The sequence below is a fragment of the Ranitomeya variabilis genome, chromosome 2 (genome assembly GCF_051348905.1).
Source record: "Ranitomeya variabilis isolate aRanVar5 chromosome 2, aRanVar5.hap1, whole genome shotgun sequence".
NCBI lineage: Eukaryota > Metazoa > Chordata > Amphibia > Anura > Dendrobatidae > Ranitomeya > Ranitomeya variabilis.
In genome coordinates, this window is record NC_135233.1 from 1,080,242,753 (window position 1) to 1,080,261,421 (window position 18,669).

The 18,669-nt window shown below is 43.8% G+C and overlaps 1 protein-coding gene across 2 annotated transcripts in view; it reads right to left on the reverse strand.

Annotated features, from left to right (window-relative positions):
• The window catches only part of LOC143808725 (cytochrome P450 2K1-like), a 60,611-nt gene extending 42,186 nt beyond the window's left edge, over nucleotides 1-18,425 (reverse strand). Inside the window, exons 1-4 of one of the 2 annotated variants that reach the window (XM_077291666.1) lie at nucleotides 18,301-18,365; nucleotides 16,302-16,378; nucleotides 13,449-13,644; nucleotides 4,941-5,103 (exon numbers count right to left, since the gene is read on the reverse strand). In XM_077291666.1, coding sequence (XP_077147781.1) covers nucleotides 4,941-5,103; nucleotides 13,449-13,631 — 346 coding nt within the window. In that variant the 5' untranslated portion in view covers nucleotides 13,632-13,644; nucleotides 16,302-16,378; nucleotides 18,301-18,365. Of the gene's footprint in view, nucleotides 1-4,940; nucleotides 5,104-13,448; nucleotides 13,645-16,301; nucleotides 16,379-18,300 lie in introns of both variants that reach the window. The other variant, XM_077291665.1, reaches the window with a different exon arrangement.
• Between the last annotated feature and the right edge of the window lie 244 nt (nucleotides 18,426-18,669).

Consider the following 18,669-nt stretch of genomic DNA (forward strand, 5'->3'; position numbering starts at 1 on the left):
GGAAGCAGCCCCGTGGCCATTTTGGATCCAGGGCCTTCAGGGATAGGAGGTAAGAGACCCTCGCAGCAACGCCATCACATCGCGTTGCTCCAGGGGTCTCAGGGAAGCCCGCAGGGAGCCCCCTCCCTGCGCGATGCTTCCCTGTACCGCCGGCACACTGCGATCATGTTTGATCGCGGTGTGCCGGGGGTTAATGTGCCGGGGGCGGGCCGTGACTGCTCCTGGCACATAGTGCCGGATGTCAGCTGCGATAGGCAGCTGACACCAGGCCGCGCTCCCCCCGTGAGCGCGGCCGATCGCGCTGGACGTACTATTCCGTCCTTGGGAATAAGGGCCCACCCCACATGGACGGAATAGTACGTCCAATGGCAGAAAGGGGTTAAAATTGGGACACTAGGGAGAGACTTCAGAGTGGTCTGAAGCCTTAGGTATCAGGTCAACCATGGTACCCCTGTAGTAGAGGAGACTGATGCAGTTTCGATAGGCACCTCAATGTTCACCCTGTCAACAGGTTTGTAAATTGCCCAAAACTAAAATTTATGGTGGTTATTTTAACCCCTTAACCCCCAAGGGTGGTTTGCACGTTAATGACCGGGCCAATTTTTACAATTCTGACCACTGTCCTTTTAGGAGGTTATAACTCTGGAAAGCTAGCATGGATCCCAGTGATTCTGATATTGCTCTCTCGTGCCATATTGTATTTCATGTTAGTGGTAAAATTTACTTCTCATTACTTGCGTTTTTTTGTGAAAAAAAAAAAAGGAAATTCGGTGAAAATTTTGAAATTTTTGCAATTTTCCAACTTTGAATTTTCATGCCCTTAAATCACAGAGATATGTCACACAAAATACTTAATAAGTAACATTTCCCACATGTCTACTTTACATCAGCACAATTTTGGAACTAAATTTTGTTTTTGTTAGAGAGTTATAAGGGTTAAAAATTAACCAGCAATTTCTCATTTTTGCAACACCATTTTTTTTCTTAGGGACCACATCACATTTGAAGTCACTTTGAGGAGTCTATATGAAAGAATGGTGTCACACTTGGGTATTTTCTAAAAACTGCACCCCACAAGGTGCTCAAAAATCACATTCAAGAAGTTTACTAACTCTTCAGGTGGTGTTTCACAGGAATTTTTGGAATGTTAAAACAACAAAAAAAAACAACATTTAACTTTCTTTTCAAAAATGTTTTACTTCAGAACCAATTTGTTTTATTTTACCAAGGGTAACAGGAGAAATTGGACCCCAAAAGTTGTACAATTTGTCCTGAGTGCGCTGATACCCCATATGTGGGGGTAAACCACTGTTTGGGTGCATGGCAAAGCTCAGAAGGGAAGGAGCGCCGTTTGACTTTTCAATGGAAAATTTGACTGGAATTGAGATAGGAAGTAATGTTGCATTTGGAGAGCCTCTGATGTGCCTAAACAGTAGAAACTCCCCACAAGTGACACCATTTTGGAAAGTAGACCCCCTAAGAAACTTATCTAGATGTGTTGTGAGAAATTTTAACCCCCAAGTGTTTCACTACAGTTTATAACGCAGAGCCGTGAAAATAAAAAAATGATTTTCTAGCCCCCAGTTTTGCATTTTCCCAAGGGTAACAGGAGAAATTGGACACCAAAAGTTGTTGTGCAATTTGTCTTGAGCATGCTGTTTGATACAGTGACCCCAGTTACAGGTAGGGGCACTGCATGGTCATCCCAGGATATGCACGGAGGTGTATTAAGGCCGTGAGAGTGCATGGCAGTTGCACGCATAAATATGATGGTCAGACAAAGTCCAGCATTGTTGTGAGTGGCAGGTATGGGTGTAGCAGAGGAAGATACTCTGCGCTGTCAGCTTAAAGCAATGTTGTTGTTCTGGGACTTGTAGTCCCACAATTATAGTTGTTGGTATAATTATAAAGGGAGGCTGGCAGGGTTAGTTATGAGAGATGGGCGGGTCAAACTAGCCACACACACACACACTCCCATCTAGGGGAGTAGTTACAACCATATAATGTTACTGAGGTCTGGTCACATGGTCTCCGAGTATGGATCTGAATGGTCTGTGCTGAAGATCCTGAAAGAGCCTATGTGTTGGGAGTGCTATCTCCCTGAATAGCACATGGAGGGGCTTTGGACCTGGTGGCCTGGGGTGTTGGATGATTGTTCTGAATAGCACCTGGACAGGCCACACGCCTATGTGTTGGATGGTCCCAGGTGGGGACGGACGTCCTGAATAGCACACTGTGGAAAGCTTCTGTGTTGGGAGGTCTAGGGAGTAGGACTGGATCCCTGAAGAGCACAGAGACCGTGGTCCTGGATGGTCTGTGTTGGAAGCTCCTGTGAGTGGAGTCTTCCTGGAAGCACCTGAGAGACCGTGGACCTGGACACTGTGTTGGGAAAGCTACCGTCCTTCGGTGGCTCTGGACAGACTGATGTGTGCCTGCCAGGCAATTTGGCAGCTTTCCCAGAAGAGAGGACTGACAAGGAGTTAGCAGGTGGAGCAGGAGCTCCCGTAAGGTACCATAGACTGTTGGTGCTTATGATACTCTATGAACTGTTTGGTCATCCATGGCAACTGGTCAGATAAGGATCAGCGTGTTTACTGTTGCAAGCTAATGATTTGAAGCCTGATGTAAAGACTGTCCATCTGTTGTTGGTTTTGGTGGTTTACGCTGTAAGAAAATAAACCCACAGACTGTTTAAGTGAAAAATCGTACCCGTGTGCATTTATCCCGTTGCCAAGCGAGTATTCCCCTACCTTTTAGGGAGTGCAACGCCCCAGCTTGTGGGGGGAACCACCGTTTGGGCGCATGGAAGAGCTCTGAAGGGAAGGAGCTCGGTTTGGAATGCAGACTTAGATGGAATGGTCTGCAGGCATCACGTTGCATTTGCAGAGCCCCTGATGTACCTAAACAGCAGAAACCCCCCACAAGTGACCCCATATTGGAAACTAGACCCCCCATGGAACTTATCTAGATGTTTTGTGAGAACTTTTAACCCCCAAGTGTTTCACTACAGTTTATAAGGCGGAGCCGTGAAGATAAAAAATATTTCCCCCCCCCACAAAAATGATTTTTTTTTTTAGCCCCCAGTTTTGCATTTTCCCAAGGGTAACAGGAGAAATTGGACACCAAAAGTTGTTGTGCAATTTGTCCTGAGTATGCTGTGTGATGCAGTGTAGTCTATTATATGTTGAGGTAAACCCTTGTTTGGGTGTACGGGAGAGCTGAGAAGGGAGGGACCACTGTTTTAGTATTTCAATGCAGAATTGGCAGGAATTGAGATCGGACGCTATGTCGCATTTGGAGAGCCCCTGATGTGCCTAAATAGTTGAAACCCCCCAATTCTAACTCCAACCCTATCTCAGCACACCCCTTACCCTAACTTACTACTTATAGCGGATTTTTAAGATTGGCAGCTGTCACACACTAAAAGACGCTTTTTTTTTTGCAAAAAAAATTGTTTTTGCGCCACCACATTTTGAGAGCTATAATTTTTCCATATTTTGGTCCACAGAGTCATGTGAGGTCTTGTTTCTTTCGGGACGAGTTGTTGTTTTTATTGGTACCATTTTTGGGCACATGACATTTTTTGATCGCTTTTTATTGCGATTTTTGTTAGGCAGGATGAACAATTACCAGCAATTCATGAATTTCTTTGGGGGGGGGGGGGAGGCGATTATACTGTTCCGCGTTTGGTAAAATTGATAAAGCAGTTTTAGTCTTCGGGTCAGTACGATTACAGCGATACCTAATTTATATCATTTTTATGGCGCTTTTATACAATAAAACTATTTTATAGAAAAAATTATTTTTGCATCGCTTTATTCTGAGGACTATAACTTTTTTATTTTTTCACTGATGATGCTGTATGGCAGCTCGTTTTTTGCGGGACAAGAGGACGTTTTCAGCGGTACCATGGATATTTATATCCGTTTTTTTGATCGCGTGTTATTCCACTTTTTGTTCGACAGTATGATGAAAAAGCATTGTTTTTGCCTCGTTTTATTTTTTTTATTATTTTTTTTACGGTGTTCACTGAAGGGGTTAACTAGTGGTTAAGTTTTATAGGTCGGGTCATTACAGACGCGGCGATACTAAATATGTTTACTTATTTATTTTTTTATTTACATGGAGAAATGTATTTATTGGAACATTATACATATAATTTTTTATTTTTCTATTTTTTATTTTTGTCCCAGGGTGGGTCATCATTGTATAGTGTCAGATCACTGATCTGACACTTTGCAAAGCACTGCATCAGATCAGCGATCTGACAGGCAGGGCAGGAGGCTTGCCGGCGCCTGCTCTCAGCAGGCGCTTGCAAGCAACCTCCCTGCAGGACCCGGAAGGCTCCCCGCAGCCATATTGGATCTGGGGCCTGCAGGCAGGAGGACTGAGGAGACGCTCAAAACAAAGCGATCACATCGTGTTGTTCTGAGGGTCTCAGGGAAGCACACAGGGAGCCCCCTCCCTGCGCGATGCTTTCCTATGCCGCCGGAACACTGCGATCATGTTTGATCGCAGTGTTCCGGTGGTTAATGTGCCGGGAGCGGTCCGTGACTGCTCCTGTCACATAGTGCCGGATGTCAGCTGTAATAATCAGGTCACCTCGACGGAATAGTACTTCAGATGGCAGAAATTGGTTAAAATATTGGTGATTTTCCCACTGTCTAAAAAAAAAAAAAAAAAAAAAAAATTATGCATCTGCAACAGTCTCTACTTAGATCATATTCGAGAGAAGCATAAATGTCAGGAATATATGGGACTTCTATCTTTGACGTCCATGTGCCCAATAGACATGAGTTTTTTGTTTTCTTTTAAAGATTACCCCTTCATTAGAATGCTGTAGATTCATGCTGCTTGTAAATTAGTAAGTTTGCATTTTAAGTGCACGGCATGCAGGATGGTAAATTAGATTTGCAAACAATGCAGAAAATAAAAGTTACCATATCCCCTTGTTAGGTCTTGGAATATGGGGATATAGGGTCGTTCAGAGAATTCTTCTGCGTAGTTGACAAGAGCGTCCTTCACAGTCTCATATCCACAAAGTATAACAATCTTCTGACTTCCAATCCGTACACTGAACACTGGGCCGTACTTCTTGGAGAGCTGTGATTAGAATGGGAATGTACTAGTTAGCATTTGCCACTACAGCCAATTTTGATTTCGGCATTTTAACTCTTTTCCTTCCCTTCCTACCAAGACACATAATTGTTGTACTTTACTATAATTAGTTGTATGAGGACTTGCTTTTTTGGGAAGAGTTGTAATTTCTAATTCATTCTTTACCATTCATTGTATTAGAAAATCAGAGAAACACTTCAAAATGTTGTTAAATTGCTAAAGCAATGCAAGTTTGACATGGTTCTTCAGGTTTTGTTCTAACTGTGCATCATTTCATGGTAAAAATGACCTGACAACATGACATCAGGTCAGTATGATTACATCAAAACCAAAATGTATTGTTATTTTTGTTTCAAATAAAACTCACCATATTTGCCCAAAATTTTAATTTGAGGCCAATTTATTTGTATTCAAATTAACAATGAAAAACCTCTAACCAGAAAATATGGGTTTAACACTCGCAGCACTCTCAGAACTGTATTGAACCCATTTTTTAATCTCTTTAATGTAACTACTACATTAATAATGTCCGAATCATCTCAAGGTTTTTTGGCTAGGATAAACTGGAAAATAAATCTGTGAGAAACAGCTGTATTGGGTGGCATGTATTGGACCAATATTGAATTACTGCAGCAAGAAGGACTTCATAACTTACCAGTAACAGGATTTCTCTGAGCCCATGACAGCACCATGGAGAGAGGATCCGCCCTTCAAGGACAGGAAACCTACAGATAAAAAGGGCAGTACCTCTCCCTCGCATCAGTTGGTTTACTGAGCATAGCAGGACCTCTAGGCTACTGCCAAAAAAATAAAGCATTTTAACCATAATACTTATAAGCAGCACATTGTGACCTATACATAAATCACACAAACATAGAAGAGCATGCTCACTCACTCGTGAAGGGAGGGAATATAAGGGTGCTGTCATGCACTATGAGAAATCCCATTACCGTAAGTAACTATACCCTTCTCCTTCCCCCATGACTGCACTACGGAAAGAATTACAGAGAATTGCATCTTAGGGAGGGACCACAGCCTGCAGAACTATTCTCTCAAAGGTTAGATCAGAAGCAGAGGCTAGGTCCAGATGATAGTGATTAGAAAAGGTAGAAAGTGATGACCAAGTGGCAGCCGTACAGATCTGATCTATTGATACCTACGACCTTTCCGCCCAGGAGGTAGCCACTGCTCTCATGGAATAAGCTTTCAGACCCTACAGAGGCTACATTCCCACCAGATAAGTAGGCCAACAAAAATTGCATTTCTTATCCATCTTGCCAATGTACTTTTTTGAGGCCTTGAGCCCCTTCCTAGGCCCCTGAAAGCATGCAAACAGAGATCCATCCTTCCAGCACCCCTGGGTGGACGCTAGGTACTGAACCAAACATCTTTTTAAGTCTAGTAAATGGAAATTCTGTTCTTACATTTTTGTGGTCGGACCAAAAAGGCAGGACTACCTCATGGGGCCTATGGAACCAAGATATAACCTTGGGCAAGTAAGCAGGGTCAGGTTTTAAAATAACTGACTTCTAGAATTTTGGTGAAGGGAGGGCCTGCAGATAGGGCCTGAATGTCGCTCACCCTACGGCCTAATGTCAGCCACTAGAAGGACCATTTTGAAGGACAGATTCTTGAGTGAGGCAGAATCTAAGGGTTCAAAGGGGGGAAACCATTAGGGCTGATAAGACCAAATTTAAATTCCATGGTGGCAATTTCTGGTTGGTGATGGGCCTAGAGCTTGCAGAGGCTATAACAAATCTTGCTATCCAAAGATTGCTATAGCATCAACCTGCACCTCCAGATTTCTAATGATATGGCTAGACCAATTGGAAAAAAAAAAAAAAAACAGCTTCGGGATAGGGTATCCAGAGACAGGCTAATGGTCAATTCCCTTAATGTGGGGAGCTGCAGCTTTTCTGGCTGACTCAGCCGCCAACTCTGTTCAGATTTCTCTAGCGCAGCCCATAGAGCACTTTGCTTAAATGCTGGTCTAGAGACATACAGATGAAACCAAAATTATGTTCCATCCACTGTGAAGTAAATTCTCTATTTGGAGCAATACTAGATGATCTCCTTCAAAAGCGGGGGATAAGGAAAAGGGGTTCCTTAACCTGTTCATACCTACATATAAGAGATCCTTACAGTGTAGATAAAAAAATGTCTGCAGGAGGCCTCCTAGAGAGCAAAATAGATGGGAAGAGGGGGAAAAAAAAAAAAAGAAAGGCAGAGGGTTTCTTTTTGGGAGTTCCTGTCATGATGAATATCCCTCCAATAGATGGTACTTCCCAGGTGGGGGGCAACCTAACCCGCTTCCTTCCGGCCTGGAAAAAAAAAAAAAAAAGATTTACAGCAGTCCCTGGATTCTAAGCCTAATCAAGTCAGACCTAAGGGTAGACTTACTTTAGTTTCCACTCCCAAATTTTGTAGTAAATTCCTCCTCTACAGTTCTCTCCAGAGGAAGAATGGGCCTTGCAACAAGAGTTGTTGATTTCTAGCAAACAAATCTGTCCTCCAGGAGGTCCCCCAGATTCCCACTCCCTTACCCCTGGGAAAGAATGGGAGAATTCCACTCGCCATTTTTTGTTGTGTACAAACCAGACGGATCCTTCCAAAAAATTATAAACTTGAAAAAACTGAGCAAGTATGTAAAACTCAGACATTCAAGATGGAATCAATAAAATCAGCCATCTGAATATTGTTTCCTGTTGCTTTATGACCGTCCTGCACCTGAGGGATGCACACTATCAAATCCCCATATAGCAAAGACTATCAAAAGTTCCTCAGGGTGGCAGTCTTCATAGGGTAGAAATAAAATTCTTCCCCTTGGCTTGTCAGTGGTGCTTCGCCTATTTACCAAGCTGGTTGCGGAAGAAATGGCACATCTGAGGGGACAGGACATCTCGATCAGCCCTTATTTAAATGATTTCCTAGTGATGGGTAACTCAGTCCAACACTACAGGGTTAAACTTGATCTCTTTAGTGAACCTAGGTTGGCTTTTGAAACAATCAAAGCGAGCCAAAGATGATAAAGGAGTTCCTGGGGCTAACGTTAGACTCCCAGAAACAAGTGTCGCCTTCCAGAAGACAAAGGGGAAAAGCTTGCAGGTCAGGTATTGAAGGCATCACAATACCCATCCATGACTGAGAAAAACCACGTCTGTTAGGTTCCCTAACCTCCTGTTGGCAAGCAGTGCGGTGGACCCAAATACTGTCTACAAAAACTTTGTTCCCTGGGTTGGTGGAAAGAAATTGGCAATCTGACCAAAGGGGTCCCTTGGGTGACCACAGGGTCTCGAATAGTCACCATGGATGCAAGCTCCACAGAGTGGGGGCTCATTTGACAACAGGGTTACTCAGGGGGTCTGGACAATTCAGCAGGTGTCTGTTTCCTTGAACCAGAGAGCTATTAGCAGTCAGTCATGCCATGATGGTTCATTAATGCCCTTCGGGGTCAACACGTGCAAGTATTTTCGGACAACCAGGTAGTGGTAGCCTGTATGAACCATCAGGGGAAAACTAGGTCATGGGCCTTGATGGACATAACTCAGTTATTCCGATTGCCGGAGAGCAATCTCCTCTCTCTGATGGTGCTCCACATTCGGGGGTAGAAAACCACAAAATGCAGACTCTCAGCTGCACTCAGTTGAAACAGGACGAATGGGTACAAAGACTCCTTTTTCAGCCAGATTGTGTGAATATGGGATCTCCCGATCATAGATCACTTCGCCAGCATCAACAACAGGAAGGTAAACTCATTTTGCTCCATAGATCCCAGAGGGAACCCTCATGCACTAGATGCCTTTTTATGATTCCCTGGAAATCTAGCCAGGCCTATGCCTTCCCATGGTCATCTTGATCCCAGCGGTTATAAGGAAGATCAGAGACGACAGGGCAAGAGTAATCTGTATAGCCCCTATTTGGCCAAGAAGAACTGGGTTTTCCTGGCTGAGGATGATGTCCATCACCTACCGGAAGTTCCAGACCTTCACTCTCAGGGATCGGTGTATTATCCTCAGGCAGTGAATTTACACCTAACAGCGTAGAATTTGAAAGTGCGCTTGAGAGACTGGGTTGTGTTTTTTTTCCCCTGAACTTTGGTTTCCACCTTACTTCAGAGTAAAAAAAAAATGGTCACTACTAAAGCCTATGGTAAAACTTGGGGAAAATTCCTATCTACCTCAGGGACCAGAGTCCAGGATGGGGTTCCAATTATGGCCATACTGGAGTTTTTGCAAAAGGGGTTAGAGCAGGGCCTTGCTACTAGCACCTTGAAGGTTCAGGTGGCTGCTTTGGGGTTCCTAAATAATTATGACGACACTGCGCCGCCGCAAGGTAAATCACAGGGCCCTATGTGGTGGGTGCGATGATGCCGAATGTGTGCAGTGAACACATCCGGCATCATCGCATCTCCAGAAGGGGGCGGAGCACGTTTGCCGCTCCGTCCAAACCGCTGGCCATCCTGAAAGTGGACACATACCCTTAAACTGCCTCCTGATTTTTCCCATGCACCTTTAAGGAGGGAATCTGCCTTTTTGTCCAGCGAGTCTTTCAAGACTCGTGTCCTCAAAAGGGGGAGCAAGTTTCTTGGAAGCCTTTGCTACTGCTACATCTAATTTTAGGGTTTTATCCCACGATGTCGATGATAAATCTTCAAAGGATTATTTCCTCTCGAGGGATGGTACAAAAGAGTTTTTCCTGTCCGGTTCATCCCACTCCTTTTTAATTAGGGCCTGTATATTTCGAATTAGGAAAAATGACTTCTGCTTTTTCTGTCCCAGTTCCCCAAACATCCTATAATGTCCTGTCTGGGCAAGGGTCCATTACTCCCATAGTGGATCTCACTGCTTTAACCATACCCTATATCTCCTCTATTGGGAAACAATGGCGACCCCCCATTTCTTCCCCTGAGGACGAGGAAGCATCTGATGAACCCAAGACTCTCTCCTTGGAAGTAATGGATTCAGATTCGGGGCACCTGCTAGCCTTTTGTTTCTTTATACTACCTGCTTGTGAGGCCTGTTTCACACGTCAATGGCTCCGGTACGTGTGATGACAGTTTTCTCACGTACCAGAGACACTGACTCACGTAGACACATTAAAATGAATGTGTCTCTGCACATGTCAGCGTGTTTTCATGGACCGTGTGTCCGTTTGAAAAACACGGAGACATGTCAGTGTTCGTGGGTGCGCACATATCACACGGACCCATTAAAGTCAATGGGTCCGTGTAAACACGTACCGCATATGGATGCTGTCCGTGTGCCGTCCGTATGCCGACTGCGTACCACATGGATTGCGCAGGAGACAGCACTACAGTAAGCGATGTCCCCTGCTTTGGGTGCTGAAGCCGGAATTCATTCCTTCTTCCCAGCAGCGTTCGCTGGAGAGAAGGAATGAAAAATCATTGTTTTTTTAAAAAATTTTTGTGGTTAAAATAAAGTTCCCGGCAACCTCTCCCCTCCCAACCCCTGTGCGCCTGCCCGCTGGAAATAAAATACTCACCCAGCTCCCTCGATGCTTCCTTACAGCGCCGCAGCTTGTCCTGTATGAGCGGTCACGTGGTGCCGCTCATTACAGTGATGAATATGCGGCTCCACTCCCATAGGAAGGAACTTGATTTTAAAGACAAAAATTTAAAAAAAAACATTGATTTTTCATTCCTTCTCTCCAGCGAATACTGCTGGAGAGAAGGGATGAATGTCGGCTTCAGCACCACGCTGGGGACAGCGCTTACTATAGCGCTGTCTCCTGCACAGTCCGTGTGGTACTCAGTCGGCACACGGCTGCTGCACGTGTGCCACACTGATGTGCCACTTGAGCTCACGGACACCTCCGGTACCGGAATTATCTGGACGTGTGAGACTGGCCTGAGAGGTATTTAAAGTTCGCTTCAACCTCCATTTTGATTTCTCATCTTAAATCAGAGGCAAAATTTGGGGTCTCCTCACATAGCACCTGCTCTATGCATGAATGGTAGAGTCTTATCCCAGGTGACAGGTAAATTCTCTTTACACATGGAGCAGCTTCTGTGCTTGGTTTTAGTTAAGCTTTCTCCTCCGTGGATAAATGAAAGAGAAAGTGGACCCCAATTACAAAGTGAACTTTCATGAAGATCACTCATCAATCAGAAGCAGCCACGAGTACCAGTTTTGAAGGAGGAATAGGGTCCACTGATGGGCCTTTTGAGGCTGGAGACTTGTCCACTGTGCTGGAGCTTCTGCTCTGCTGGGTATAATGGCTGCTTGAACATCTACGCCACCTGGTTGTTCCATCTTCTTCCTGGTTGCTGTTGCAGTTCATCCTGCACCTCCATTGCTACAGGGGACCACCTCTACTGCAGGGAGTGTCTTGCCCAGCTCCCTTTTTAAATAACACGCTCGCCGTGTCTCCAGTGCTTCTTCCGGTTCCATTACCGGAAGTTCCTCCTTCGGTCATGTGACCAGCCGGCCTCTTCATTAGCGTCCTGCGCATTCGCAGTCTGGAAGCTCGACACAGGAATATGGTGTGGCAGCTGCTTTCCCCTCACTCCCCCAGACAACCTGAATGACCACTTGGTTCCAGCAGTCGCGGATTCAGGACAGAACACCAGCCATAGCAGGGGATCCCCACTGCCAGTACTGGTCTGGCCTGGACACCGTCTCTTCTTGTCTTCAAGTACGCCATACTGAAGGTTCTCTGTCAGGGACAGGAAAGCAGCTGATGTGAGGGACAGGTACCTCCCTTTGTATCTGTAAGTTTTCCTTCTCTGAAGGGCAGATCCCCTCTCTTTGTGCTGTCATTGGGGGGTGGGGTTGGAAGGAGAAAATGTGCAAAACAGAAAACACATTTTCTGTGACAAAAGTCTTGGATTTAAGATTCGGTTTAGCAACAAAATTAGTAATGAGGAGTTGAATACTGCTCCTCCTTGTTTAATGAGTGTGAATTAAAAAAAAAAAAAAAGAAAAAAAAAAGAAATGTAGCATATTAAGGTCCAGTTACAGCAATATATCACAAATTGGTCAATTCACATTCACACTGAGTGACTACAAAATTATAGCACTTGCCTATCACTTGAATCCTTGTATTAGTGTTCACAGAATGAGAAAACCATTGCCAGTGCCAATTTTCTTCAGAACTACAATGGTACCCCACAATCAGATTAGACCTTTTTCTATCCTTAGGTGAACTAGGTTGTGCGCTCTGACCTCCTCTCCCTACACTGTAAACACACAAAATTATACAGTTTTCTTAATCTCCCTTCTTTTATACTGTATGTAATTGCCTACCCTGGTTGGCTGGGCTAGACCATGGAATGGAATAGCTGCTGGGAACTGTAAGGAAGCCCACTTGGCTGGGCTTGATTTCATCAGCTTGCTCTGACTCTTCAGCAGTATGTGAAATTGCGCCTAGCACTTACTTTGGCAATACTCAAGAACCATGTCAGAGTGTTCGAATTCACATGGACCTGAAAATTTCATGAAGTTTGACTTAAAGTCGATCCTTCACGGATTGATCAGCTTATCTCTAATGGATAGATTATTTTGGGGTGCCTGCAATGTTTTTCTCGCATTTTGTAGCACTTTTAGCAGATCTCCCAAATAGAAAAAAAGCAAGGTTTTTTTTTGTTTGTTTTCTAGTTATGTCATTCATCATGCAATTTAAATAATTTTATATATTTTGAAGATGTTCTTTTTTTTATTTTTAATCTTAACTTTCTAATGAGGGAAAAGAGGAATGATCTAACTTTTACATTTTTGTTTAGAGTTTCAAAAACTTTATTTTGTCCTTTTAAAAGGGACTTGAACATACGAGTACATCATGGCCTTCCATTGGGGAGTTCTTTTTGTAGGCCCCTGGCTACTGTGGCAACCCATAGGCATCCTAAAATGACTTTGGAAAGGGGTGGGGTGATGGCTGCTGTAATCCAAGACTGCGCACCATGTATGTCACTGCCAGAGGTTGCGAGAATTCTACTGGCTTCATAAATGGGGACCTGACATGCACCTTACATGTTTGGCGAATATCCGGAAGGGGTTAAAAAGAACATCATTACTACCGGGATAGGAGAGGGAATATTTTGGTGAACTGTGTAGTTACACATTTACAGTACATATAGTTACAAAGTAAGTATGGTTCACAAGTCCATCAGGTTCAGACATGGAATGGGAGATGACATGACTATAACAAACTTACTGTACAAAATATTTAGTAAAAATTTTGAGATACACTCAAATCTTCAGACGCATAAGCAGATCTAATTTTCATGACACCTGTAGTTTACAGTCCAAACTTATTTACCATGTTTGTGTAATATAAATTTACATATACAGTACATATTAATATTATAATACCTCTAGGAAAGTCGTGTACGGCCTCTTCAGGTTTAAGATGTGCATGTTACCAATGATCGGCAAGGGTTTGGGTCCAGGTGGGAAATTTTTGTAACCATTGCCGTTCGACCCTTTGAATATTTTTATTAAATATAGACCCACAAAAATCGCTACAAGAACCGTGAAAGGGTCAATAGCAAACATGGTGGCATCAGTCCTGAAAAAGGAAAAAAAAAAAATATTATCCAATCCATAATTTCTTCACTAGAGATGAATGGATCGCTTTGAGCAACCCTAAGCCATGTCCGTGCTCTCTGGCTGTGGACAGGAGCTGTGTTAAAGTCCCTTTGGCTTCCAGGTTCCCAGCGTTTGATTTGCTCGCTTGGCAAGACGTCATCCATGTGGGACACAGCTGACATCTCTACGGCCCAGCTAGTCACAAACTGAGCCAGGACTGCTGGAAGGTAAAGAAATCCACTAAGCTCCCGTCAACGGCCAAATAACTGATTGGGGAATCCTTTTGCTTAAAGTGATCTGCTCAATTCTATTCTTATTTCATTTTTCGTGGTGCCCTTGTTAAAAAAAAAAAGTTATGAAAATATAAGGGCCATCTTATAGAAATGCAGCGCCCCAGGGGGAGTGATGGTACGTCTGATGGCATTAAAAGAGTTCACCTGACCAGGTATCACAGTCACACACTACACTTTACACTCTGGCCACCAGGGGGAGCAAAAGGTTCTATGTATTAGGCCACTCCTCACACTCTGGTAAAACTGGGAGTCAGATAGGAAGTTAGGGAGAAGCTTACTGGGTTTTGCCCAGGTAACATCTAGTGAGAGAGAGCGTTGCTTGGGAAAACTCAGGGAGGTGCCTGTCAGGGGTGGGATCCTGGCAGTGGCCTAGCACGAGACAGATCGTTACGGAGCCGCGCCTGCACTTCATTGCGGCGGCATCCTAAGAAAGGACACGAAGCGAAGTAAATTGTGGGGAAGTGAGAAACGAGATCACAGCACAAAGGCAATAGAACCAGTAGGAGTCATGCCCCGGGATCGTCAACATCCTTCTGAGGCGCGTAGCCGGAACGCCAAGGAAGTAATAGGCTCTACGCATTACTTTGAACTACGGCAGGGCAGTTAACTCTAGGTTGGCTGCCCAACCTTTAACCTAATGAAGACAACGGAGGCAATTGTGGGAGAGGGGCATCTCTAGGGTCCCTATAAAATAACTCCAGGCCTACCCCGTCATACGGGTGCATCCTATCCAAACCATCTGGGGGACAGAGAGAAAGAACAGAAACATAAACGACAGTTGTGAGGACTATCCCGTGGTGCTCAGCAGGGAGGTACTACAACACCCAGACACTAGTAGGAAGGCTACTGATTTCCACCTGAAAAGGGAACTCTGGATGTGCCTTCGGACCGGCCGGTCTCAGCCAGCCCTGTTAGCAGTGCTCTGGATTGTGGATGCCGAAGCCTTCAGTAAAAAGGTAAAGAGACTGCAACCCTGTGTCCTTGTCATTTACTGCGACCTACACCATCACCAACCACTCATCAAGGGAAGCCCTGGGCACATACTTCACCTGTGGGAAGTTACAACATCTAGCTGCCATTCCATCACCCCAGCGGACCCCTAGCAGCGTCGGTCACCCTGACCGAATACCACAGGTGGCATCACGAACACTTGACAAACTCTCACCTGCACCTTAATTTGGGCGCCCCTTAGCAGGGCCACGGACCGGGTCGGGCCACCGTGACACCCCTAGAACCGAGACCGAGGGACCCGGTACCGAGTACCCCGCTGCCCTGCGTTTGGGGGCCGCTCCAGAAACAGTAGTGCAACTGTTTATATAGTGGACACAAACCAGTTCTCAACAGTCATTATGTAGATAACAGTAAAACTAGGAATGCAGTGCAATTAAATCAATTAAATCCAGTGATGACTTCTCGGGAGTTCTGAACTTTCCATCCAACCCAGACCAGTAGAATGAGTTTCTTCCAAACACAAACTTATGTCTGAAGGTTGTCATCCACACATCTTTAACCCCTTCACCCCTAGTGCTATTTGTTATTTTTTCCTCCATTTCTTCCAAGAGCCACAGCTTTTTTTTTTTAAATTATGTTCCCATTAATATAATCCATAGTCTAATGTAGTTTTAAATTAGACTATTCATTTTATCATACGATGCACTGGAATGACAGAATAAAAATGTTCTGTTGAAAATAGTGCAATTTCACTCTCTTATCATGCTCATTATATGGTAAAATTGACCCAGCGATGTGATTCTCTGGTTCGGTACAATTACGTAGATGATATCAAACGTGCATTTTTTTTTCCCCAATTAAGTGGGTGGAGGGAAAGTTGGAAAGAAAACAAACAAAAAAAACAAAACACTTTTGTTTTGTCATCATTTTCCAAGATCTAACACTTATTTTATGTTATAACAGAACAGAATTTAACAAACAGTGGTACCAAATGTGTTTAATGTAATTTTTAATTGTTTTATTTTTAATGAGGCTAAAGATGGGCGATTTGATTTTTTATTTTTTTATTTTATTTTATTTCACTATACTTAATAGTCCACAAAGCAGGTATAATCTGATTGCTTGTGCGATACACAGGGGCTTCAGCACAGCTATGTACAGATATATACAGATTTTTTTTATGGACGCCAACGACAGGCCAGCTTTCACAGGAGTGTTTTAATGACAGGAAGGAGTCATTCAACGGACCGCTTCCCCATGCGTCATAACCCATTAGCACCCCACGATCACATCTTGGGTGCACCGTTGGGCACGTAGAATGCCGTCATGTGTTAGATATTTATTGAGCAGATCAACTAGACCAAATAAAAATCTCAGTAGTGAACGTACTCACCTGGGCGAGTTGTGTGGTCCGGGCACAACGCTGAGAAAACGTGAATAAGAAACTCCTTCCGGCTGCTGCTCCACACCCTGGATATAGCAAGGGATCAAAAAAAAAAAAAAAATCACGGAGTTAAATGTCGGTGTCATTGATAGATAGGGGGACTTCATAGGTTATCAGCTATGGACAGAGCTCTACTCCACCCACAGCTGTTAGAGGCCCATGATGGCTCATTAAATCAGCCATCATGTGCCGGGAAAAATTCAGGCTCATATCAGGGACCTGGCATATGACATACCAGTACGTCGTATGTCGGTAAGGCATTATTTCCTAACATTTCCACATGTGAAGCTTCACTACTGATGGAAGATAGTGCCACACAGTTAGTGTCTCTAAAATTAACAGTGTCATACAGATTGTAACCTGCAATGTTATAGTGTCATCCCCACAATAATAGTATACAGCAAAAGGACATCAAAATTTCAAAAAGAATAGCAGAATAAAAGACAACCATACTTACCAAAACAGGTCAGAAAACGAATGCATTACAGGATGCAGCAGCCCCTCTGATATAGGCGGGGGCAACACAGGTGCAAAATGCTGATGAAACAACTTACCAATCAATTTGGGGGATGGTTCCTTGGGTTACAATTGCTCACGGATGAATCTTGCATATGGCCCCAGTCACACACAAGTAGTTCACAGTGTCTGGCTTCCAGCACATCAGTGGTGCCCATACTATTAGATCAGGGGGCTGCCCAGCATTATACAGTATAAGTGCACCCCACCGGGACAGTCACCCTAGTGGTTGCGTCATCAATATTTTACACTTGTGTTGTCTCCATCTTTATTAAAGGGGAACTAGTGCCCGCTGTAAGTGCATTGGTTTTCTGACCTGTGTTGGTAAATATAGTTGGTTTTTTTTTGGGCTATTTTTTTTATGTGCTTTAGATTTTACTGTGGAGACTCAGAAGACAATGAGGACCTTTATGTTCTACAACAGTTACCGTGCCAAACTTTAAACTAATAAATATTAATCAAGTATTTTTTGGGGGTTGCACATAGTACTAGTCTAGCACCACTGGTGGACACAGACAGAAGAGGGCGCTGTGCAAGAACAGTATACGGGCCCTTGTTTTGGAGCTGATGTGGGCCCCTAATCTTTTGGGTGCATGTGTGGTTGCATAGGTTGCACCAAAGACATGTCCGCCCTAGATCAGCACCCCCCAGTACCAACATTGCTGTTCACACAAAAGTGAAGTTAAAGTCTCTCCCCAGTAAGACCCCCCATCACAATACCCTCCCCCATTGGAGTCTGCCAATGCCGTATTAGTACCCACCGACACTAATGATGCTAATGTCCCAATTAGCAGATTCAGTCAGATGCATAAGAGCTCAAAATGGGCTTATTGTGTCATATGGATCCACACTAATTCGGCTTTTTTTTCTTAAAGATTATGGGGTTTAAAATAAATTGCCAAATCTTTTTTTAAATGCTCAGTTTTACTTTGACGTATTTTTTTTTTTTACTTTCAGAATGCAGCTTAATAGATCCATATTGATAGTTTATGGGTAGCAATGGGCACAATTTAGAAGAGCATGTTCCATATTTACATAGATCACACATGCTGATTTGTTTCGAGATTTTTTTTTGTACATTTTTTTCTTAACAAAGATGCAAAAGCACTTTACCAAAAAACAGAGCAAATATAAATGAGACAAAGATTAATTGTAAAAAACTAAATCCTGCTTGTACATCAACTATATCTTAATAGAACCATTCGCAGCGGCGTAGTAGACCCGAGTTGGTCTGATATCATAAAGCTCAGTTTGAGTGATTTGTCACAGATCGAGTGTTATAAACTTTATGACTTTATCTGAGATATTGCTGTGTATACATTGTGAGTGCTACAGATGACAAATCAAACACATGCAATATTTACCCATCGGAGCCTCAAACACCAAGTTACAGATACAGAACTCATCCTGTTCCTCTGGATCAGTCACTTACCGGCTCTGTAAAGATGAATCCCTGCTCCTCACTGTAGGTGAATCTGCCGCCTGCTTCCAGCACTTTGCACTGTGTGCAGAGAAGTTATCCAGCTCCTCCCTGGCTCTCATGTTACAGAATACAGCACATTGTAGGGGAATGCTGAAACATAACTTGCGTAACCACTCTGTTTCCTGTTCTCTAACATCAAGGTGTTTTCAAAGTCTTTTTTTTGTAATGTATTTTGCACCTGGACAGGCAGGAGTAGACATATCGCAAGTGGAGAGGGAGCCCTCTCAACTAGAGCTCAACTAGGAAAGCTCTGCACTAAATATTGTATATATTCGAGACAACCAATGAACATGTGGGATTGCCCGCCATACCGGGTAA